The 26,027-nt window shown below is 41.3% G+C and overlaps 1 protein-coding gene across 10 annotated transcripts in view; it reads right to left on the bottom strand.

The window, feature by feature from the left end:
* Positions 1–26,027, bottom strand: part of ep400 (E1A binding protein p400) — a 150,136-nt gene that overhangs the window by 75,366 nt on the left and 48,743 nt on the right. For all 10 annotated transcript variants that reach the window (XM_080207995.1, XM_080207999.1, XM_080207997.1 and 7 more), the window contains 16 exons: positions 23,057–23,380; positions 18,716–18,901; positions 16,945–17,085; positions 11,072–11,153; positions 10,854–10,903; positions 10,514–10,586; positions 10,336–10,425; positions 9,257–9,373; positions 8,861–9,066; positions 8,598–8,775; positions 7,031–7,167; positions 6,140–6,309; positions 4,843–5,017; positions 3,378–3,514; positions 2,370–2,556; positions 2,111–2,280 (listed from right to left, as the gene is read on the bottom strand). In XM_080207995.1, coding sequence (XP_080064121.1) covers positions 2,111–2,280; positions 2,370–2,556; positions 3,378–3,514; positions 4,843–5,017; positions 6,140–6,309; positions 7,031–7,167; positions 8,598–8,775; positions 8,861–9,066; positions 9,257–9,373; positions 10,336–10,425; positions 10,514–10,586; positions 10,854–10,903; positions 11,072–11,153; positions 16,945–17,085; positions 18,716–18,901; positions 23,057–23,380 — 2,423 coding nt within the window. The remainder of the gene's footprint in view (positions 1–2,110; positions 2,281–2,369; positions 2,557–3,377; positions 3,515–4,842; positions 5,018–6,139; positions 6,310–7,030; positions 7,168–8,597; positions 8,776–8,860; positions 9,067–9,256; positions 9,374–10,335; positions 10,426–10,513; positions 10,587–10,853; positions 10,904–11,071; positions 11,154–16,944; positions 17,086–18,715; positions 18,902–23,056; positions 23,381–26,027) is intronic.

Here is a 26,027-nt window from a genome sequence, read left to right as displayed (position 1 = left end):
TGCGCACAGTGGAGGGGTGACACAGAGTTCCAGGATTTTAACCCAGGGACAGCAAAAGAACAGCAATAAATTTGCAAGTCAGGATGGTGAGTGACTTGGAGGGAGAACCGCCAGGCGGTGGTGTTCCCAGATATCTGCTTGCCCTTGTCCTTCCCAGTAGTAACAGTTGTGCGTTTGGATGTTGGCTTTAATCACTAGAGGAGTGAAATGTTTGTTACAGCTGTAAAGGCCTCTCTTAGACTGCACCTGGCAGAACAGAATTCAGTTCTGGGAACCGCATGAAAGGAGGATGTCATGGATTCTGGAGTTAAGAGGGTTGACTTATGAGGGGAGATTGAGTAGACTGGGCTATACTCATTGGAATTTAGAAGAATGAGGGCAGATCTTATAGAAATATATAAAGTTATGTAGGGAATAGATAAGAAGGAATAGATAATAGATAATAGAAGCAGGGAAGTTGTTTCTAGTTGCAGGTGAAACTAGAACTAGGGAACATGGCCTCAAAATAAGGGGGAGCAGATTCAGGACTGAGTTGAGGAGGAACTTCTTCACACAAAAGATTGTGAATCTGTGGAATTCCCTGCTCAGTGAAGCCGTTGAGGCTACCTCATTGGATGATTTTAAAGCAACAGATAGATTTTTGAACAGAAAAGGAATTAAGGATTATGCTGAGTGGGCGGGCAAGTGGACCTGAGTCCACAAAAAGATCAGCCATGATCTTATTGAATGGCGGAGCAGGTTCAAGGGCCAAATGGCCTACTCCTGCTCTTAGTTCTTATGTTCTTATGTCTTAGAAGGAGTACAGTGCAGGTTCAGCAGCTGATACACTGGGGCAAAAAAGCTTAAATTATGAGGACACTTCTGAGCATAATAGGTTTGGGTTTACTCGAGAATAGATGATTATGAACTGTTTCAGCTGTGTAAAGGAATTGACAAGAGAGAGACAAACTATTTCCTCCGGTAAAAATAGTCCAGAGCAAGGGGACATAGCCTCAAAATTAAAACAAGGCCATTCAGAAACCACTTATCACACAGTCAGAGGAAATCTGGAGCTCTGTTCCCAAAAGGGGGTCAATTGAAAATTTCCCAAAAAGGAAGTCAATTTTCAAAACTGAAATTGATACAATCTTTTTTGGTAATGGCATCAAGAGGTTTGGAGCATAGATGGAGTAGGTCATTTATCCATGATCTAACTAAATGGTGGAACAGGCTTGAGGGGCTGAATGGTCCCTGTGCTTGTCAGCAGCTGGATTGCCCTCTTACCCTCAAACTGGTGAGGCAAAAAGAATGGAGACAAGAGAAAGGGATTATGGATTTTCTTAAAAAGAACAGAAACAAGGCACATTGACTGGAGATAAAGGAGTTCAGTTCTACACAACATTTGCTTCTAATGTGTTAGAAATACTGTCAGTGGTGACATTACTATATAAATAACTTGCCACATTTAACATGCAAGTCACAGGGTAGACACACTATGACACTCTATTTTGAGCTTTGAAGAGGTTCAGCTGAGACAGCTGTTCAGGTCAAAAGATAGATACAGAGGTGGCACTCATTTGGCCCATCAATTCTCAAGTTTCAGCTGTACATCCCCAAACATGCTCCTTGGAAAATTACAGGACTTTTAGCTCTCCTGCCCCAGCATTCTGAAACGTTTCTGGTGAATAAGTTCTTGAGGCCAAGACTTGGTGCTAGTTGTCTGTTTAAATGGGAATAATTATATTAATTATAAACAATGCCCAAGTGACGAAACCATTTGACTTGGGGGACAATGATTTAACAAAAAAAGGAAAACATTCCCCGCCAACAAGATAGTGGATAACATGCACTCTAATCCAAAGATAAGTGGGTTAGGTGGATTGACCTTTCTAAATTGCCCCTTAGTGTCAGGGGGATCAGCTAAGGTATTTATGGGGTTAAGGGAATAGGGCCTGTGGTCAGTGCAGACTCGATGGGCTGAATGGCCTCCTTCTGCACTGCAGGGATTCTACGGATTCTATAACTCTGGTGCGGTATAACTAAGGCTTTGTATAGCTCAAATAGGACTTCCATCCCTTTTGTTCTAGACTTCTAAATAAAAAAAGGTTAAATATGCAAGGCAGCCACCTACTTGCTGACTTTCACTTTAACTGGTCTGGGTCTAGGTGGGAGATCTGGTGAATAGTAGATTTCCTCAATGAGTTTCCTCGTCACTTTCCGTTTGGGAATGACAGTCTCAGTCTCGTATCGAGACAATTTATTTTCGATCCCAGTTAGATTGAAGGGTGACAAATCAACATTCTGAAGGTAAAGAAACAGTAGCAGTTATCTTGAGACACCTACTGATAATCAAGAACAAAGTGAGAGCAAAATAACTTTGCAGCACCTACCTTCCACGGGTCATATTCAAGCACTTTCAACACGACAGAAGCAACTGTGTACTGCAGTGCTCGGAATACATAGGCCGAACAGAGAGACCTGGGACACTTCAGGTTCGGATGATTACATATCCTTCTCAGCTGCATCAGAAGGTTAAGTACACTAACAAAATGGCGAGACCTCAGGGCTTCTATTGTGCTGTTGATTAGAGGAGATTTTAAAATCAGCATACAACTAGAAACTAGCAACCGGAAACAGAAAAACGGATAGATTCCTCAGCCAGTCTCTGTCTATCCAAGCTGATATGTGATAGGGCAGGATCAAGTTTTGGCTAAGATTCCCTTCAAGATTCTATAAACTTACCAAAAGGTTCAGACAAAAATCCCAGGCTGAGGGGCAAGAAGGAGTTGCCAGCCAATTCCCCAGCTGAGAAACATGTCATAAGGTTACAGGCTGAAAAGAGAGTCAATGTTGACTTGAATGCCCGACGTGTTTTAATACACTACCAGTAGAGCGTGCCTAAACTCAGAGCAGAACAATCAGTCGGATGGGCTGTAAAGTAATGCTCAATCTCCAGACAGAAGCTGGAGAGGGGAGCAGGGGGGAATCCCTAGCCGAAGGAGTCCCAAATTGAAGAGGTTAGACAGGAATATGCAAACGTTACAATTCAACTCACAGATATCATGAAGCAACACAGAGCAAAGTAAAGTTTATTTATTGATCACAAGGAAGACTTACATTAACACTGCAAGTAAATTACTGTGAAATTCCCCTAGTGGCCACATTCCGGCACCTGTTCAGGTCAATGCACCTAACTAGCACGTCTTTCAGACTGTGGGAGGAAGGCCAGAGCATCCGGAGGAAACCCAAGCAGACACGGGGAGAACGTGAAAACGCCACGCAGACAGCGACCCAAGCCGGGAATAGAACCCAGGTCCTGGCGTCATGAGGCAGCAGTGCTAACTACTGTGCCACCCAGACCATTTTGTAAGCAGCATCATATGGAAAATACGACTTACCCAGATTGGAACATGACGTCCTCATACATGATTTTCTGCCTCTTTGACAGGCAGCATTTCAGAATGTGCTCATATTTCTTTGGCAGCTGTTTCTCCACATCCCTCTTTGATCGTCGCAAGATGAATGGTTGAATCATCTGAAGGTGAAGATCCAAGCACTTTTAAATTCTACAAATGTTTTAGCACTTGTAATTAACAATGTAAATCAGAAAATTATTTAATGCTGACAAACTTGCTGCAAATGCTGCTATACGTTTTACGAAAACAGGGAGTAGACAGAAAGAGTGAGCAAGCACGAGAGAGAGATGTCATTAACATGTGTTAGAAAAAAAGCAAGCAACCTGAGGTGAGAAGTAGAGGCAAACTTCTAAATACTATCCAAAATGCAGTTTATAATGGTCGCTCTTGCATAAATACTTACTTTCACAGGGAAGAAGAAAAATGTGCATAGGTTGGTCAATGTGTGTTTAGTGGCATTGTAACGTATAAATGTATTCCATTCAATCAATGCGTTATGTGGAGTAGTTGTGCCAATAACACTAATTGTTTTCCTTTGAGTTTGATGATTCCTGTGTCAAGGAAGGCACATGTCCTACTACAGGATAAGTTACTCTGAAACAACCAGTCTCACTCCTTTAGGCTCCTTGTGCAATGCACACTGTATTGACCAAGGTGAAAGACACATGCGCCAGAATTCGATCACCGTGGAATCAGAGCAGGCGAGCGGCAGACATTGGAAATTTCCACTCTTGGGTCAAGCGAAGCCAGAAAATCCTGCCCAGGATCTGTTCTAAAACTAGTAAAATCCTGAGCTACATTCGAGGAAATACAGCAGGTCAGTGTGGTCCCTCCCACAGGGGAATACACCATTACCACCTGGTACCTTCTCAGCCAGTCCATGTCATGGACATGAGTCCACAGCTGACTGCCTTGAGGCACCAAAGGCTGGAATGCCAGGATATTCCACACTTTCCAGTTGATTCCTACCCTCCACAGTTTTTTGAGGGATGATAAGTTCCAGATTTCCACAAGTCTTTGGGTGAGGGAATCTTGCTCGCATTACCTGTGTGCGGCCTTGTCCCAATTTTAAGAATATACTCCTTCTTCTGGACATCTCCCTCACTAGAGGAAAGCTTTTCTCACTCTTTCTATCCCATTAAGTTTTTTAATCAATTTATATCATTCCCCAATCTCCTATGCAACCCATTCTCCCAGCATGCTTTTTTTTGAACTGACGCAAAAAATGACACTTACCATCTCAAATCCATTAATCATCTTAAACACAGCAAGTATATCAAAACATACTTCATTCTGAAAGATTTCACATCATCTGTGTCCAGTGATAGAAACAAGCTCACAAAGAGAGATGCATTAACTATCCCATAATGCAACCACCATTACAGTGAAGCGAGCTTCTACCCAGCCCATTCCTGCCATTTTCTGATCCAAATTAAACTGCACTTACCCTATGCATTCTTATTACCAATTTGTGGCAATAGTCTTGGTTTTCATCCGTGCCAACTTTCACAGGGAAATCCAGGTAGGATCTGGAAATTCCAGGCAGCAGGAAATGCATCATAGTCCATAGTTCCATCGGGGTATTTTGTAAAGGAGCTCCAATCAAAAGCAGGCGCTGCTGACTACAAAAACGGCAAGGTTGGCTGAACAATTCACCTATTTGTATTCCATTATCATTCAAAAATATAACTGACCAGAATTAAACGTTAAAGTTAATTTATTAATCACAAATAGGCCTACATTAACACCAAATGAAGTTACTGTGAAAATCCCCTAGTCCCCACACTCCGGCACCTATTCGGGTACACTGAGGGAGAATTTACATGGCCAATGCATCTAACCAGCACATCTTTTGGACTGAGAGAGAAAGTGGAGCACCCAGACAGAACCCACGCAGACAAAGGGGGAGAATGTGCAAACTCCACACAGATAGTGACCCAAGCCAGGAATCAAACCCAGGGCCCTGGCACTGTGAGGCTAACCGTTCTGTTGGAGCCTATCAAATGCTGGCCTAATCAGCGGTGCCCACACCCCATAAATGATTTAAACAAAACCTAGAACTCTCTGGTCTGTCTCACCAAAACACTTAACTAATAAACTGACAATAAAGCTTGTCTTTTTAAGAAATGAGAGAAAGGGGTAGAAGAAGGCCATCCACCACCAAACCTGTTCTTTTCAATTAGATCATGGCTGATCTAAAGAAAACAAAGAACAAATAACAAAGTAAATTACATCACAGGAACAGGCCCTTCGACCTTCTAAGCCCGTGCCAATCATGATCTCCTTACTAAATTAAGAAAGAGACAAAGAAAATCTCTTTCTCAATTTCCATTTACTCACCTTGGCCCTGTAATCCTTAATACAGTTCTCCACCAAAAAATGTTTTGATCAAACTTTTGTAACTTTCCAGTTGACTCTTATCCGCCACAGATTTTTGAGGGATGTGAGTTCCAGATTTCCACAACTCTTTGGGTGAGGAAATGTTTCCTCACATTATATGCGTGAGAGACCTTGCTCCAGTTTTAAGATCATACCTCCTTCTTCTAACATCTCCCTCACTAGAGGCAACTGTTTCTCGCTCGAACTATCCCATTAAAATTTTTAATCAATTTATATCATCCCCCAATCTCCTACGCAACCCATTCTCACAGCAAACAGAGATGCATTCCCTTGAATTAACCATCCCATAATGTAACCACCATTACAGAGGCTAGTTATCAAACACAAATGCACATGACACAGACCTCTTAAGGTTGAATAGGGCTTCCCAGTGCCGTTCAGTAGTGTTCCTGAGCTGCTGGACTTCATCTAGTATAAGGTACTTCCACCTCTTCCTTCGGAAAGTTTGGTGGTCCTTTAGCAGCAGTTTGTATGAGGTGATACACACATGGAAGGAATTGGGCTCTGACCAACACTGCAAACGAGAAATGTGGAGTTAAGAGTTTTTAATCAAAAAAAGACAGCACACGCTAAAATTCATATCAATGGAATACTTAGAATTATATAGCACAGTAACAGTCCATTCGGCCCAACTAGTCCAAGCCAGCACCCCAGAAGCCTCTTTACGCTAAGTTTCATCTAAATCTATCAACGTGGTTTTTGATTGCTTTCTCCCTCACGTTTATCCAGCTTACCCTTAAATGCTTTTACGGTCTTCATCTCGGGCACTCCTTGGAATAGCAAAGTCCACGTTCTCAGCACTTCCTACGTAAATAAGTTCCTCTTCAATTCAGTTCTTAGCAACTGTCTCATATTTATTACCCCTAGTTTTGGTCTCTACCCATAACTGGAAACATCTTCTTTATATCTACCCCATTGTACGCTTTAATAATTAAAAAAGACCTCTATTGGTCACTCCTCAGCCTTCACCTTTCTGGAGAAAAAGAAGCTCCTGCTTGTTCACTCTTTTAACACCAGGTTAAACTGGCAGCACAAGCTTTCGGAGCACTACCCCTCCATCACCTGATGAAGGTGCAAGACTCCAAAAGCTTGTGCTGCCAAATAAACTTGTTGGACTTTAATCTGGTGTTGAGACTTCTTACTGTGCCCACCCCAGTCCAACGCCAGCATCTTCACATCGTGGTCACTCTTTCCCATTAGTTACAGCTGATACAAATGAATTAATAAAATATTACCTCTCTTTTGACTCTGCGTTCTTTCCTCGTGCCAAAGTACATCATGATTTTGAGGCCCGGACACCACCGTTTGAATTCCATTTCCCAATTAAGCATTTTACAAGTTCGGACTACAACAAGGTGTGGACCCCAGATGCCTTGAGATAAAAACATGGAAAGCACATTCAAATTTTTGGGCACTGCTGCACTAACGGATTCAAAATTTCTCTGTGCTAAACTAGCACAGTGCACTGATTGGACACCTATTTGAACTTGGAAGCCAAACACAATCAGAACTTTAAAAAGAACAAAGATTCTTCCAAAATAAAAAGATCATGAAACCATTCACTTCAAACTAAACTTAAAATCACCAAAAGAAAAATGAATAACGCATATTCCCAAATAAAGTCAATTCTGACGTAAAGTCACAAGTACAACATTAATCTCTCTCCCTCTCTCAGATGTTAAATGATTTGCTGCCCATTGTGACTAATTTTCTGCTTTCTTCACACACAAGGCAAACTGCTTAGTGCATGAATATGTGCAGAAGCCGTTTATAGCATGAAGAGAGCTGACTGAAACTATTCAATCGGCAGCACAGTGGCACAATGGTTAGCACTACTGTCTCACAGCTTCAGGGACCTGGGCTCAATTCCTGGGTTGGGTTTCAGTTTCCTCCTACAACCCAAAGATGTGTGGGTTAGATTGGCTGGCCATGATAAATTGCCTTTTAGGGTCGCGGGATCCATAGGTTAGAGGGATTAACAGGGTAAATATGTGGGGTTATGGGGATAGGGCCCGAGTGGCATTGTTGTCGGTGCAGAGTCGACGGGCCAAATGGCCTCCTTTTGCACTGGAGCAATTCAATGATTCAAAGGGGGCCTGGGAAAGAATGAGACATTACTTAGAGGTAAAAGTTTTAACAAAGTTGAGAGTGATGGTCCAGTACTTAATCCTTCCATGATCACAGAAGTAAATCTAGGTTAACTCTCCCACTGCAGTACAGAGGGAATGCTGCACTGTTAAAAGTGTCATTTTCAGGTGAGACATTAAACCTCTGTCCCAACTGTCCTTTTCAACAGAAGTGAGAGATCCCACAGCTTGTATTTGAAAAACAACAAAGGAGCCATCCCTCCCAGAGTGTCCTGGCCCTCAGCCTGCAACACTAAAAACAAGTTATACGATCATTTATTCCACTGCAATTTGTGGAACTTTGCTCTGCGTATATTGGCTGTTGTCTTTCTCTACATTGCAAAACTGACTGCATTTCAAAAGTACTTTGTGGTTATGATGCATCTGCAATGTCCTGAAGGCTTGAATGGCACTGTATCATTGCAAGTTGTTGTGTTTAAAGAACAAAAATAGACCTACATTCATTCCATAAATAGACTGAAAACCACATGAGATAAGCTAGCCCACTGAGCTTGGTGTCACATCCAAACTGATGTGACACCAAGCAAGCTTACCTGTTCTCCCAAAACACACGTGTAATTTTTCAACTCCTAACATCAAAGCAATCAGACTGCACTCGTGTGCAGGTAAAATCCAGATCAGAGCTCTGCATTTACCTTTCTTGCAACTGTCTTACCTTCATTTGCAGCGAGGTGTGCTAGAAAACCAATGATCTGCACAGTCTTGCCTAATCGCGAATCATCAGCCAAAATTCCATTCAGCTTTCTTCTGTGCAAAGCAGCGAGCCAATCGATGCCAATCTGCTGGTATTCCCGGAGAGTGCCATGAAGCAAGAAAGGAGCAGCATTTCTGACCTGTCAGAGAAAAGGTTTGTACACTGAATAACCAACGCATCAGAAAGACACTCTGCTGCCCAATCCTCCCAAGAAAGACAATTACCGAGGATGCATAACGAGCTATGCCCTTTGGCAGGAGGGGTTCAGCAACAGCGGAAACCTCAGCAATGTCCTTTCTTGGCCTCCTCCCCTCGGCTGGATTGGTATTTACTCTCTCCACTGCCCTGAACTGGTCGACGCTCAGCAAGGAATCAATTGCTACCTCTTGCTCCTGACTGTCAAATTCAGCAGCAAACTCTTCTTCCATTTCTGAAACACAAGAGTCTCATTAGTGTCCGCAATGAACTGAGCTGCAGGATATCAAGAGTGGTTTCTGCTCATTATACTGGAACAAGGAGAACTGCAGGAAACGAGCTTTACATTTACCATGCGCTGATCAAATTGTATATTAATTCTACTCATTCACAAATCTTTTAAAGCGCTTTAGGAGATAATATACCTTCGTCCTCCTCATAGTCATCATCTTCACTGTCAGAAGACTCTGGAGCTGGCCAGTTAAAGTTTTCTGAATAAGCACCAGCAAACTGTTTAACAAGGTCCTCCAGAGGGATTTCAGCTGGAAACAAAATGACATAATAATTGCATTCAAAGATAGGAACATGATGCCATTCAGCGCTGGAGACTGCTCAACATTCATTACTCAACACTCAACCTTCACAACACACGACAATGCAGAGTCGCTGAGCAGAGACTGACAGTCAAGTTCTGCACACGAGGACGGCCTCAACCGAGATCTTGGGTTCAAGTCACACTATCTGTAACCCCCCACGACTTGCCTGGGCTTGCAAAATCTCACTAACTGTCCTGGCTGGAGACAATACATATCTCTTTAACCTGTGCTTAACCCTCTCTCCAATCACAGTCTGTACTTTTAAGACTTGATTACCTGTAAAGAGTCACATTCCAACCATTATTTTGTAAATTGAGTTTGTGTCTTTATTTGTCCTGTTTGTGAACAGCACTCCCACTCAACTGATGAAGGGGCAGTGCTCTGAAGGCTGGTGGCTTGTGCTACCAAATAAACCTGTTGGACTTTAATCTGATGTTGTGAGACTTCTTACTGTGTTTACCCCAGTCCAACGCCAGCATCTCTACATCATAACATTCACTACATTATGGCTGATTTGTACCTGAACTTTATTTGCTTACTTCAGCTCCTTGTCCATCAATACATCTATCCATCTAGGGTCTTGAAAATTCCTAATCACCTGCCAACAGCTACAGTCTACAGGGGAAGAGTTTTACAGATTTCCACTACATTTCTCTCCTAATTTCTCTCTAATTCAAATGTTATATCCACTAATTCTTGATCCCCAGAGAAAATATTTTTCTATGGAGACCTCTACGATTTAAATATTTCAAATGAGACAAACTTTCAACCACCTAATCTCAAAGGAATACAAACTACCTTCACGCAACCTGTTTCATGATTTAACCTTCTTTTAAGCTCTGCTGTCATAGTGACGAACCTCGACTGAATCCATCCCAAAGCTTGGGGGGTGGGGGGGCCTCAATTACCTTGTTTGGCTAAATCAGCCAGTTCAGTCTGATGGTCAACAATGCCTTCAACGGCCTCCTGTTCTTCGATTGTCTCCTCACAGTCTTCCACTGAAATGGAAGTCAGGAATACAGTTTTAGTTTCATCCGCGAGCAGACAGACTCTTTAATGGCAGATAAGAACATCCAACCCACAAACCTGCTTCCCCTGAGGTCTCAACCCCAGCAAATGGATCAGAGGCTCTCCTGTTGCTCTCACTGCCCAATGGATCCTAGCAATTAAAAATAAATAATTTCACACATCAGCATTTTTCATGTATTTTAACCATGACAAGGATGAAAATAAAAAATTTTGACAGTAAAAGATGAAGTACTTCCTCATGTTGACGATATTAGATTTTTTAAAAATACTGAAATCATTATATTAGTTGGTTTAATCCTTCTTCAAAATCTTTTTATACATACTGGACCTTAGAAAAGCTTCTGTAACATCACAGTCTGCCCAGTTTAGTATATAAACGATCCATTCACAAACTTACTATATCACTCAGCTTTTCTGACTTGGGCCATGGAGATACAGAGTTTTGACCTGAGAAGAAAGTTGCCAAGTATTACAAATACTCTACTTTTAAAATTCATCCAGTCAATCAATAACTCTGATACGTTTGCTCTTTGAATTTAAAACTCCCCTCACATCAATCCAATAATTTAAGAGTCACAAAGTATTTTAAAAAAAACACTGAACTATATTCTTAACCTCTGTTTGCAGATTCCTTCCGTAAATGTAGTGCTTTCCTCCGCTGTTCTTCCATATAAAGTTGCAATTTAACTTCTACAATCTGAAAAGAAAATGCAAAATTTTAAAAGCAATCTTTTCCCAATCTGCACACAAGGCATTTCCTAGGCTGTGACAGGGAAAGGAATATTTTCTTGTAATCATGGTCTCCACCCAAGGAAGCAAATCTTCTACTCTAGAAGATTTCAACCTCACATTCACAGTCAAGGGCTAGAAAACACAAACAACGGTATTTATGTGGTGGCTTTAATATAGAAAAACAGCTCAAGACAAATCAGAGACACAACTGGGCAGAAATGGATGTTGCAGAGATATTAAGAGGATTGGCCAAAAGCTCAAAGGAGAGAGATAGCGAGACAGAGGTTTCAAATCAGAGTGCAGACAGTGCACTGATAGCACAGTCTACAATTTCCATTAGGCTCTTTAAAGTGGTCTATCAGACACAAAAATTTCAATAAGCACAAGCAACTATCCACTTCCCCAAGTCCTTTGGACTTCCAAGATCATTTCTTTCCTCAGCCCAACGCCCAGCAAATGACTGATCAAGGTCAAACAGGTTAAAGAAACCAAATGCTTGTGTTCACTTTACATAATCACCTCACCACCTTGGGAATGATTCCTAATATCTTCAGCCTCAGGTGCAGTGGCATCTGCCCTGTTGCAAATGTGTTTCAGAATCCATGACTCAATTACCAGCCAACCTTCCCTAATAGCTGACCAAATTTAAGAAGCCAACAGCACCTATCAAATTCTAACAGTGATTATTCAGCCAAGCAAACACATAGATTACCTTAGTTCCTGCACAACAACAAATACAACTATTTGCATTAATAAAGTACTTTTTATGCAGTAAAATGTCCCAAAGCGCTTTATAGGAGTCAATGGGAATCACGGGGCAAACTCTCTGCTGTTTGGAGGTACACGTGGCACAAAGGAAGATGGTTGTGGTGGTTGGAGGTCAATCACCTCAGCTCCAAAGCATCACGACAGGAGTTCCTCAAGATAGTGTCCTGGGGCCAACCTTCTTCAGCTGCTTCATCAATGGCTTTCCTTCCATCATAAGGTCAGAAGTGGGAATGTTTCCTGATGATTGCACAATGTTCAGCACTATTTGAGATTACTCAGAAACTGAAGCAGTTCATGTCCAAATGCAGTAAAACCTGGACAATATCCAAGATTGGGCTGAAAGGTTTGTGCTAGATTGATGCTTCAGTGTGATTTGTACAGGCTGAGTGTGTGGGTATCCACACGGCAGATGCAGTATAATGTGGATAAGTGTGAGGTTATCCACTTTGGTAGCAATAATAGGAAGACATATTATTACTTAAATGGGTGCAAATCGAGAGAGGTGGATACTCAATGAGATCTTGTGTCCTCTGCATGAGTCACTGAAAGTAAGTGCGCAGGTACAGCAGGCAGTAAAGAAGGCAAATGGTATACCAGCCTTCACAGCAAGAGGATTTGAGTATAAGGCTAGGGATGTTTTGCTGCAATTGTATAGGGTGTTGGTGAGGCCACACCTGGGTGTATTGTGTGCAGTTTTGCTGTCCTTGTCTGAAGAAGGATGTTCTTGCTACAGAGGAGTATGGTGAAGATTTACCAGGCTGATTCCTGGGATGGCAGGCTTGTCATATGAGGACAGTCTAAGTCGGTTAGATGTATATTCACTGGAGTTTAGTAGAGTGAGAAGGGATCTCATGGAAACTTATAAAATTCTAACAGGATTAGACAGGGTAGATTCAGAAAAAAATGTTCCCAATGGTGGGGGAAGTCCATAGGGGTCATAGATTGAAGATAAGGGGTAAATCTCTTAGAACTGAAGTGACGATAAATTTGCTCACCCAGAAGATGGTGAATGTGTGGAATTCACTACTCCAGAATGCAGTTGAGGCAAAAATGTTGTTGGATTTCAAGAGAAATTAGATTTAGCACTTGGGGCTAAAAGGATCAAGAGATATGGGGCGGAGGGAAGAATCGGGATGCTCAATTCGATGTTCATCCATGATCAAAATGAATGGTGGAGCAGGCTCAAAGGGCTGAATGTCTACACCTGCTTCTAGTTTCTGTGCCAGGCAATGACCATCTCAAACCAGATAGAATCAAACCATTGCCCTTGATAATCAATGGCATTAGTATTGCTGAATCCCCACTATCAACATCCTGGGGATTACCACTGATCAGGAAATGAACTGGACCAACCATATAAATACAGTGACTACAACAGCAGGTCAGAGACTAGGAATCTTGTGACAACTCAACTCCTAACTTCCCACCCACAATGCACAAGTCAGGAGTGTGATGGAATACACTCTCCTTGCCTGGATGGGTGCAGCTACAAAAACACTCGAAGCTCAACACCATCCAGGACAAGGGAACCTACTCGATTGGCACCCCTTTCACTAACATCACACAAAGGCAGCAGTGTATACTCAGTGCAAGATGCACTGAGGCAACTCACCAAAGCTCCTTAGACAGCATTTTTCAAACCCATGTACATTACTTCCTGGTGCAGGGATCTCCAAACTTTTCAGTACGAGGGCCACATTGTATATTTTACACATTTTCACGGGCCAAAGAAAAAAATTAGTCTTATAAATGAATACGTTTTATTTGGATCATCTTTGTGATCAGCATGATATAAGAACATAATAAGAACATAAGAAATAGGAGCAGGAGTAGGCCATCCAGCCCTTCACAAAGAAACAATGCCATGCTTACACTGAGAAATGATATATGAGTAAAAATATCAAACATTAGCAAACGCTCTGACAAAATAATCAATTACTTAACTGCAGATGAGAAAAGCAGGCTATCCATTTTTAATTAATTTTATTTACTGAAATTTTACAATGTTTACTTGAAATGAGAATTTGCCCAATTTTGTGGCACACAGTAAGAAAAATAACATGCCCCAAGAAAGAACATCAGGAAAACAAAGCAAAGAAATTCAAAATAAACTTGAACCATTAATAAAGGACGAACAAAAATAAATTCAGAGTGCACCTTTCTACAGAATTCTGGCATTTGGAGTTTTCAATCGTAACCAACTAATCATGATGTTTTGCACAAGATTAATGGGAATGATGGAACTGCTTTTTTTATTTCAAAGTATTGCTGAACTGAGATTTCAAGCTTGAGGAGCCAATTATTAGAATGGACTTCAAGTGCTAATCAGGTCAATTTGCTCAATATTTGGACTTGACATACTTCATTTTTGAAAATGTTTGTTCACACAGGTATGTTGTACCAAAAACTGACACAAATCCACAAGCAAAACACTTCAAATTTGGAAGCTGCTCAGGCTGCAAAGATTTATAAAATTGGATCAGATGTCCTTCTTTATACTTGTCTTTCAGCATATCTGATTGGAGATCAATAATTTCCATTTGAAAGTAACTTGGCAGTGTTTCAACATTGCAGTCAAATGGATTTTGAAACAGCTTTATTTCATCTGTGTTTCCATCAAGATCAGAAAATAGTTCTTGAAATTGTTTCTGCAAGTCCTTAATGATTTCTGTTGCAAATGAAGAAGGAAATTCTGCTTCACTTTCTTCATGAAATTTTTCACAACATGGAAAATGAACCAAGTTATGAACTTTCAGCTGTCCTTGAAATAGCATCAGTTTTGCCTTGACATGCACGAATAGATCACAAGTCAGATTTGTTTCACGTTGCAACTTCAGATTCAATTGGTTCACATGGCCTGTCACGTCTGCAAAAAAACGCCAACTTCCAAAGCCAGTCAAGATTTGATAAAAGTGGTTCGGGTCAATTCTTCTCTGTGGGAAAGGAATCAATTTCCTCTCTGAGCTGAAAGAACCGTGATTGAATCTTTCAACAACTAAGCCATCGAACTGCTGTATAATAAGGCAAGTCACCAAACTCAGAATCAGTTTCTTTCAGAAAATCATGAAACTGGCGATGATTAAACCCTTGCGATCGAATGAAATTCACTGTTGAAACAACAGGTTTCAGAACACAAGACATATCCAGATATTTTCCGCACAATGCTTGTTGATGGATAATACAATGCAGAAACATGGGCTTTGAGAATTCAACAACTTCACAAGCTTTTGTGATTTGTCCAATCAAACCTTTCTTCACACCGACATGTTCTTTCCTCCATCAATTGTCACACACTGCAGTTTATTCCACTCCAGGTTTTCTTCTAACATAGTATTTTGCAATTCTTTGAAGATGTCTTCTCCAGTTACTATGTTGTGCATGGTATGCACTGATGCTAATTCTTGCGTCACATTAAATTCACTGTCGACGCCACAGATGAATACTAGGTGTTGTGATGTGTCATACACATCAGTTGATTCATCAAGTATGAGAGAATACAACTGAAAATCTCTTGCTTTGTCTGCAATTTGATGAAATATATTGCTTCCTATATCCTCAATTCTACAAGCAACAGTATGTGGCGCAAGACTGATGATCTTGAACAGATTTGCTTTTTCTAGACATAACTCTTCCACTGCTTCCATTATACACTCTTTGATGAGATCTCCGTTGGTGAATGGCTTTCCTCTTTTAGCCAACATACAAGCTAGTTTGTAACTGGCCCTGGTTAACGCTTCATTTTGAGTTATCTTCTGTGTAAAGAAAGCTTGTTGGGAAAACAACCTACACTGCATTGATCCAAATTTTTCCGAACAGTGTTCCTGTGAATTGGGAATAACGTGGTTCAAGTTTGGTCTCATAGTGCCGACGTACATTGCACTCCTTCAAAACTGCAACAGTTTTGTTGCATATGACACACAAGGCTTTATCACCTGCTTGTACAAAAAAGTGCTGTACACCCCATTCTTCATTCAACAGACGGCACTCACTGTGCACTTCTCTTTTCTTTTTCCTTCCATAACTGGTCTGAATTGCCACTGTCATCGTCATTGTTCTCGCTCATTTCAGACAGATGGAGCTTACGGATAGGATAAAGCAGCTGTCACTCAGTCAGTGCAGAGCAGCAACAGATGTCTCAATTGCTGATTCGTTTAATTAACTGTCAGTCACAGGACAGCAGCTCTGATTGGACAATAGCCAGTAAAGAGGGTGGGCATTCCCATGGGTCCATCAGACACCACGTGGAGCAACAGCAAATGTCCGGTCTGTGGCTTCCGTCCCCGCGTCCGGATTCCGGACATGGGAGAGTTTTCGGCAGCGGGAATCCCGTCCCGCCCCACTGGCTGCGGGCCAGATGTAGCCCACTGAAGGCCAGATGTGGCCCGCGAGCCGTAGTTTGGAGACCCCTGATCTAGTGGAACAAGAGCAGCAGATGCATTGGAACACCACTACCTGGAAGTTCCCCTCCAACCCACTCACCATCCTAATTTGGAAATATATATTGGTCTAGTCAGTGAAGCCCACATCCCACAAATTTATCTGGAACTGAGTACACAACAGGGTTTTAAACAGGTCCTGAAAGCTTGGTTGAAGAAATAGATTTTAAGGAAGATTCTAAAAGGAGCATAAGCAGAGTGATTCAGTCAGGCAATGCTAGAACCTAAAGACCAAGCACCTGAAGACACAGCCACCAATTGTAAAGGTAATGTTAATTAGGGGGGTGCTCAAAGGTCTCTATGTGATGCTGTCTCTGCAACATGCAGTATTAATCATCACCAAGAAATACTGGCACTAATTTTGTTTCAACAGCACTTTTAGACTCCTCAAAATACCAAATAAGCACGATATGGTGACAGGCATGATTTGGGAATCCTGCTAAGAGTTAATATTTCAGGTGACACTTCTGTCACTTGTTGGAATATATCAATGCGACTGATTAAGTAAAACTCAACAGATCTTAAGTAATCATGAATACTTAAATATTTTACCTTTTCAATATTCCACCAGAATTGCAGTACATCCCTAGCAACTGAAGCAGCTTTGCGTCTTAGTTTGGCATGTTCTTCTCTTTTCGCTCTTTCTTCATTTAGCTTCTGTTCTTCATGATGGCGCACAACAGTTCGTGCAAGCTAGTCGTAAAGAAGGATTACTAAAGGCTGTGCTTTTTTTCAAATCAATATTATACATAATCTAAATTATAAAGTTAAAAAAAAGCTAGAAGAATTTATTGCATCTGTAAGATGCATGTTCCAAAAGTTTTCAAAGTTGCTGATTATAATACTTGAATGTACAATGCTAATGTTTACTGAGCTACAAAACATTAATTATGTTAATTAAAAAATAAATAACTCGCATTTACATTGTAGAATTTACACAAACCGTAAGACATAGAATCAGAGCAAAGCCATTAGGCCCACTGAAACTGATCCATTCAGTGAGATCATATATATAATCATCAACCCCACTTACCTGCCTTATCCCCTTACTGATTATATGTGTAGGTTGCATTGATTGGCTATGATAAACTTTTTCTTATTGTCCGGGGGATTAGCAAGGTAAATACATGGGCTGACGGGGATAGGACCTGGGTGGGATGTTGTCAGTGTAGGCTGAATGGGCCAAATGGCCGCCTCCTGCACTGTAGGGATTCTATGAAACAGGCCATTTGGCTCAACAAACCATGCTTGTATTTTTGTACACAAACAAACTTCCCCTCCCACTTTCTTCATCCCACCTCATCAGTATAAACTGTACACCTTTCAGTTTTTTATATATATCTGCCTTCCTTTACATGCATTTATGCTATTCGACTGTTCCATAGAAACTAGTCTCACAACGTCAGGTTAAAGTCCAACAGGTTTATTTCATAGCACAAGCATAGAAACTATAGAATTCCTACGGTGCAGCAGGAGACTATTTGACCCATCGAGTCTGCATCAAGTCTCTGAAGGGCATATTACCCAGACCTATCGCCATCCTCATAACCCTGTGCATTTACCATGGCTAATCCACCTAACTTACGCGTCTTTGGATACAAAGGGGCAATTTAGCATAGCCAATCCACCTAAACCACACATTCCTGGACCGTGGGGGGAAACCAGAGTACTGGAGGAAACCCACACAAACACGGGGAGAACGTACAAACTTCACACAGTCAACCAAGGCCAGAATTGAACCCGGGTCCCTGGCACCGCGAGGTAGCAGTGCTAACCACCATGCGGTCATGTCCTGTGCTCGATGTGGTAACGAGTTCCATATTCTCACTACTCTTTTTCTCCCCAATTCTCTGTTGGATTTATTTATGACCATCTCATATTTCTGACTGATAATTTTGGACTTTTTCCACAACTGGAAACATCTAGTCTACATCCACCTCATCAAACCATTCCATAATTGTAAAGACCTCTGTAAGGTGACAAAGGTTTCTCAGTTCATGATAATTTAGACAGCGCTTTCATAACCTCAAACATTTCAAAGCACTTCAGGACCAATTAAGTCTTCTGAAGACTTCCAGGGTCAAAATTCCTTTCTCAATCAGCACAACCAAAATCTGACACGCAAGCCAGTCACCTCATGCAGTTTACGGCACCTTGTAGTTTGCTAACTGGCTGGCGTGCTTATCCCTACAACAACAGTAAATACACCTTAAAAACTGATTCCATGGTTGCAATGTATCCCGAGTGAAGTGATGACAGGCTTTATATTTGTACATTCTTTGTTGCTTCCCATCAATGCACGCAAGGTCAGACACAAGTTTACCTTTTTAGCAATGCCCATCTTCCACCTCCTTTCTTGAGCAAAATCTGCAGCCATCCACTGCATTTCCTCCAGCAGATAGTCCCAGTGAGATTTCGGCCGTGGAGCTTCCTGAAGTCGTGGCAATCTTCTCATTGACCACAATCCCTCTTTCCTAAGTTCAGCAATTCGCTGGTGTATCTGATTTTCCTATTAATGAAATGGGGGCTGAATTAACGGCGTACAGGTAGGGCGTTGGGGACTGGAGCAGGGGAGTAGGGATAATTAAATACTTCTTTCAGAGAGCCTTCACATGCAAATGGACAGAATGCATCATGTGATTCTAATAACACACCAGCTGATTTAATGATTGAACTGTGTACCCTTTCAACTCTCTAACTTCAGACAAAGTCATCTCCTTGCTGCTTTGGAAGTGAGATCAGTCACAAACTGCTCACTGCTGCTACAGTGCACTTACTCACTGTAATATTTCCACTAATATACAGCACCCCAGATTTAATGATACCAGCAGATCTCGGTGTTGCGGCTCATTAGCTAACAAACAACAAGACAACTAGCCAGCCACAAAATAACGCTTGCACAGACTCAGCTTGCATTCCCTCAGGCTCAGAAGATTGATGGTTGATCTGACTGAAGTGTTTACAAGTAAAGGATTTGAGGGGGCTGAATGAAATGAACCAACTTCTCAGGTATAGAGCCCAGAGCAAAGGGGCAGAACCTTAAAATTAGAGATGGGCTATTCAGGAGCGATATCAAGAAGCACTTCTTGGAGAGGGAAAAGAGGATCAAAGAATGGCTGGAAGGGAAGAGAGAAAGAAAACCTACCAATGTGTGAAGAATAAAGACTAGACATTACAAAGATAGAAAAAAGATTAAAGGCTCTGTATCCAAATGCACGTAGCATTCATAACAAAGTAAACAAATTAATAGCACACATTGAAGTAAATAAATATGAATATTGATATTCAACAAGAATAGGAAGCTAGGTAAAGGTGGAGGAATTGCACTGTTAATTAAGGATGGCATTGGTACAATAGCATTGACTTTGGTTCAGGAAATCAGGACGTGGAATCAGTTTAGGTCAGGGTGAGGAATTGTAGGAGAAAGGGATCACTAGTCGGAGTGGTTTACAGGCCTCCTAACGGCAATGTAGCACGAAGAAATATTGGGTGCATGTGATAAAGGTATGGTATAATCTTGGGCGATTTTAAACACACATAACTGGAAAAATCAGATTGGCAGTAGTATCCTGGATGAAGAGTTCTCAGAATGCTTTCAAGATAGTTTCTATAGCAGCATATCTGGGAATCATTCTGTAATGTGACAAGATTAATTAATGACCTCAGGCAGCAACAACCACAATATGATTGAATTTTACATCCAGTTTGAAAGGAAGAAGAGTAGGTCCAAGACTTGTATTTTAAACATAAATAAAGGCAACCAAGTGGGTATGAAAGCTGAGCTAGCTGAAGTGAACTGGGATACTCGGGTAGGGCATAAACCAATAGAGAAGCAGTGGCAGACACTCAAGGGGATACTTCAGCATACTCAGAATAAGTATGTTCCTGCTGTAAAGAAAAAGACAAAGGGGAGGACCCACCATCCATGTTTAACTCAAGAAGTTCAGGAAAGTATCAAACTTCTAAGGAAAAACATTTAACTGCACAACGATAAGTGGCAGGTCAGAATATAAATAATCATAGAGTGACTAAAAAGTTAGTTAATCAGGGGAGAGAAACAGGAGTACAGTAGAAAGCTAGCTATGGATCTTAAAATAGATAGCAAGGGTTTCTATGGGTACTTAAACAAGAAATGGGTAAGTAAAGTGAATTTTGGTCCTCTGGAGAGTGAGAATGGGGAGTTAATCATAAATAATAAGGAAATGGTGGACAAAATAACAAACATCTTACTGCTGTCTTCATTATCGAAGGTACAGAATATAGAGAATGCATAAATGGGTCTTTGTCTGATTGGCAGAATGTGATGAGTGGAGATCCGCATGGGTCTGTGCTGCGGCCTCAACTTTTTACAATTAACATAAATTACTTCAACAAGGGAAGGGAAGGCAATGGCTAAATTTGCAGATGACACAAAGATAGGCAGGAAAGCATGTTGTGGAGGCAACATACAGAATTTGCAAATGAATCTCGACAGGTTGAGTGAGTGAACAAAAATCTGGCAGATGAAGCACGATGCAGGAAAATGTGAAGTCGTTAACTTTGGCAGGAAGAATAAAAAAAAGAGTATTGCTTAAATGGAGATGACTACAGAATCAGAGGTGTTGAGTGCATGAGTCACAATAGGTTAGTATGCGGGTAATAGTACGTAATCAAGATTAATGGAATGTTAACTTTATTACGAGAGAAATTGAACACAAAAGGACTTTATGCTTCAGTTATATAGGGCATTGATGAGACTACTTCTTAAATATTGTGTGCAGTTTTGGTCTCCTTATTTAAGGATGTAAACCTGGAGGCAGTTCAGAGGAGGGCAACTAAATTGACAGCTGGAATGAGCGGGTAGTCGTATAATAGGTTGGAAAGCCTGGGTTTGTTTCCACTGGAGTTTAGAAGAGTGAAGGATGACTTGATTAAGGTATTTATTCCTGAATGGTGTTGACAAGGTGGATATCAGAGGGATGCTTCCTCTTGTGGGCGAGTCCAGAACTAGTCGCCACTGTTTTAACATCAGAGGTGGCCCATACTGGATAAAGATGAGGAGAAATTTTCTCTCTGAGGGTTGTGTGATTTTGGATGCCTCCACCTCTGAAGGCAGTAGAAGTGGGGTCACTGTATATTAATAAGGCAAAGGTAAATAGATTCCCTTTATGGGGATAGAATGTGGAATTCAATTATTATTGAATGTGGAATAGGCTCAATTGGCCTACTTCTGTTCCTATTTCATGTTTGCCTGAAAGGTAGCAGAAATCTGGAACACTCTCTCTTCCAGAAAGCTTTACAATTCAAAATTTCAAAATGAAGATTGCTAACTCTTTGTTTGGCAAATGGTATCAAGGGTTACGGATCCAAAGGCAGATACTTGGAGTCAAGATACTGGTCAACTTGATCTAACTGGAGGGCTGAATCTCCATCTTGTCATCTCATGTCAGTGCAAATAGGTCCAAATTTCCTGAGCTTCGAGATAGCCAGGTTTGAGAATGTGGGGTTGTGGATTACCTGCACTGGCGGAGATGAATCCAAGCATAGAGCTGCAGTTTAAGTCATTAATTGGTGATGTCACATGTTGAAACATTGGTGCAATACAGAGGGGTGACCCAATGTATGGTTGCATTTGGCACCGCAGCCCTGGAAATATAGCTCCTGAAGCCCAAATAGTTCAATGTTCCTTGAAGAGAAACCTCTTTCATGTTCTATTTGAATTTTATGGAGGTTTGGAAAAAGCTATCACCTTATTGATGTACAACAAATCTTTTGCAATTTGAGATCTTTGCAGAATAAAGGGATGCGGATTTAAACTTGTCACTTCCAAGGCTCTGCAGCCCTTGATGCCATCTATGCACAGGGAATCCATGTTTGAAACTGGAGATGCAGCACACTGTTGAATGAGAACAGAGAATGTTGTATCCCTATAAATAACCTGTGCACTCAGCCTGGCCTGGGATTTAGAAGTCTAATTGTTCAAGTGCAATAAAGAATTGCTCTGCAGTTCAACCTCCACCAATATTATTCCACTGTCTAAAACATTCTACACTACTTCACTTTCTCCAGCACTTCTATTCCTACCCACATTGAATTGTCAATCTACAAAATACCCATTGTGCTTAATACCTTGTTGGTGTGGCATACTGATACTAGGTCAGAGATCTAACTCTTCAAGCAATGGATAGAACACGTGTGAACAGCCACGTCCCAGCCACTTAAAGAATTCTGATTTTTTTTAATTTCAAGTTTAACTTATTTCCATTAAAGCTTTTGACACCAAAGAACAGCAGGACCAAGAGAATGCATGCCAGCGGAAGAAACTCCTCCTGCTTCCTTTCCAAAGCAGCAAGTATATTAAATTAACCTTCCAGTATGCTACAAGCAATAAAATGTATATCACATTCTTAAACTAAAATTGGACAATTAGTGCAGAAATAAGTCATTTGCACAACTGGTCTATGATGGTGTTTATGTTCCACACAAGCCTGCTCCCACCTTTTTGAGCCTCTTTTTAGCATATCTTTCCAATCGCTTCCTTCTGACGTTCAAGCTAAACAATCAGGTTATATGACCAGTTTTGCTACATAAATAATCAACATTTTTTAAACCATTCGGTTGAAGAAATTCACTACAAACTGAACACAAGGGATTAAACAGCTAAATTACAAGCCATTGTTCCTACCTGTTTGACTTGTTCCACAACTTTATCTTGTGCGTTTGAGCTGCTATCCTGTGAAACTGGTGATGTACTCTGTAATACCGCTGTGGTTTTAGGTGGTGCTGTGACAGATAAACTAACCAGCCCCACTTGCTTGGATTGTGAGATTGGTGACACTGGCCTGGTTGCAGCCAGGGGAGTCCTATTAGTCAATGTTTGATGGACAGAAGCAGAGGATATTGTCCCCGAAAGGGTCACTTGTGGCACGGATGAGGTAGGCAGTGAATTGGCAATCAATCGTTGGCATGCCTGGCCAGAGTCGCTTGTCGATCGCATCAGCGTCACAGTCTGCAAAATCAGAAGTGCAAGAACATAATGGTCAGAAGACAAACATTCACATTTTCTACAGATCAGCGAAGTATTTGTAAAAATACTAGAACACCTGCTTACATTACTCTAGCACTCACAGGCAAGTTCACAGGCACTTAGAGTGCTATACACAAGGTAGCACATTAATGAATGGACACCAAATCAGGAGGGAAACAAGCAGTAACCACATGGTCAGAAAGGATGGTCTAAAGAAGTTTTCCATAGGGGAGCTAGTGGAGACTCTCCAAAGCATAGGGACAAGGAGGCTAAACGTGCACACACCAAGGCAGATCAAAATGTGACGTGATGGATTTTGGCAGGATGATCAAAAAGGATGCATACTCCCTGAACACTGAGTAGGGGAGCAAATCATAAAATCCTACAGTGCAGAAGGAGGCCATTCGGCCCATCCAGTCAATACCTACCATAATCCCTCCCAGGTCCTATCCTCATAACCCTATGAATTTACTCTAGTTTCTCTTACACTAAGGGGCAATTTAGCATGGCCAATCCGCCTAACTCATACATTTTTGGACTGTGGGAGGAAACCCACATAGACACAAGGAGAATGTGCAAACTCCATACAGACAGTCACCCAAGCCTGGGTCCCGGCACTATGAGGCAACAGTGCTAACCACTGTGCTGTCTTGGGCCTCCAAATTGATAAATCACTAAAATAACTACACAGTTTCCTTTTTTCTTAAGATTATAGGGTGCAGGCACACAGATGGAGGAAACACTGAAATTGATACCAATATTAAACATTAAAACAGATATTGATTCCAACATACTAATAACATATATATATCTCACACAGGATCTTCTCTTTCTAGTTCTGCACAGCGAGTTCTGATACCTAAAAGAAAGGTTTGTACATAACCAGAAAGACAAAAACAGGTTACATGTTCTTAGGCTTAAGATTGTGCAATTATTACATGTGGATAATTTATGGAATGTGCCAACACATAGCATGGCACAATGATTAAAGTGAAATCTACAGAAGGAAAGGAGATTGTGGAACTGCAAGAAAGGGGTGTGGCGCCAATCATTACAGGAGGAGGGGATTTGGGTTGTGTGGATCCTGATGATGACAGCTCTTTTCTCATTCATACTTCTGCTTTTTATTCAATTGACCATCAAAATGAAAAGTTTAACCAAGTTGAAAAGTTACTTAGTCAAAGTCTTGGGATTGGAACCGATAAGGCAAATTGTGAGGAGGATTCAGAATCTGGGATAATAAACTGGTATGGATTGAGAATTTGGTTAGCAGACAGAAAGCAGGAACAAATGGGTCATTCTCAGAATGGCAAGCTGTTACTAGGGCACAGAAGTTCGCAATCTTTATAAATGATTTGGACATGGGGACCAAATGTAATATTTTTAAACTGCCCAACCACCAAAATTAGATGGGAATGTGAGTTTCGAGGAGGATGTAAAGAAGCTTCAAGGGGATTTAGACAGGTTAAGTGAGTGGGTAAAAATATGGCAGATGCAATATGTGGGTAAGTGTGAAGTTATCCACCTTGGCAGGAAAAAAAAGCAAGGCAGAACTTTTCTTAAATAGCAAGAGGTTTGGAAGTGTTGATGCCCAGAGAGATGTGGGTGTCCTTGTTCAGGAGTCACTAAAAACTAGCATGCAGGTACTACTAGTAATTAGTGAGTCAAATAATATGCCGGCCTTCATCGCAAAGTGATTTCAGTATAGGAGTAAAGATGCCTTGATGCAATTGTATAGAGGCTTGGTGAGACCTTATAATGGAGTACTGTATACAGTTTATGTCCCCTTTTTGAAGGAAACTTGCCATGGACGAGAGTGGAATAGAGACTAATGTCCAGAATGGCAGGATTGTCTTTTGAGGAGAGACTGAGCCTGTAGTCCCGAGAATTTCAAGGAGAGATGCTCTCATTGAAACTGACAAAGTTCTTACAGGGTGTGACAGCATAAATGTAAATAGGGTGTTTTCCCTGGCTGGTGAGTCTCGAACCAGGGGACAAAGTCTCAGAATAAGTGGCAGGCCATTTAAGATTGAGATGAGAAGGAATTTCTTCACTCAGACAGTGATGTTTCTTTGGAAATATCTCTTCCAGAGGGCTGTGGAAGCTCAAACACTGAGCATATTCAAGACAGAAATATATTTGATATGAAGAGAAACAGGGATAGTTGCGAAAAGTGGCATGGAGGTAGATAATCAGCTATGAAATATTTAAATGCTGCAGCAGACTCAATGGGCTGAATGGCCTACTCTTGTTTCTAAATTCCGATGTTGACAGGCTTGTGGAAAGTCTCAGGAACAATATTTTCCCATCATGACATCCATGCGAATATGCATACTTTTCTACCCTCCAGAGCACAAACAGGACTGAGCTGCCTGAGATTTGTGGGCAGGATCATCAGGACTCAAGGGTTGGAGAAGGCAATGTGTAATCCACATGCCTGTCACATGAATACCTTTGCAGTCAGTCTCCAGACTAGGGACAGCAGAGTGGGGAAAAAGATTAAAAACTTCTCAAGAGGGCAAGGAGCAGAAATTGTAATTATTATAGTGAATCCCAGAATTACAAACTGGAAATAGTCTGAGCTACTGAAACCAGTTAACAAAAGGTAGAGATGATGGCGCTGATGGAA

Source organism: Carcharhinus amblyrhynchos, chromosome 20, assembly GCF_965287045.1.
Source record: "Carcharhinus amblyrhynchos chromosome 20, sCarAmb.v2.hapA, whole genome shotgun sequence".
NCBI lineage: Eukaryota > Metazoa > Chordata > Chondrichthyes > Carcharhiniformes > Carcharhinidae > Carcharhinus > Carcharhinus amblyrhynchos.
Note: the sequence above shows the minus strand (reverse complement) of the source record. Positions and strands in the feature narration are given on the sequence as shown.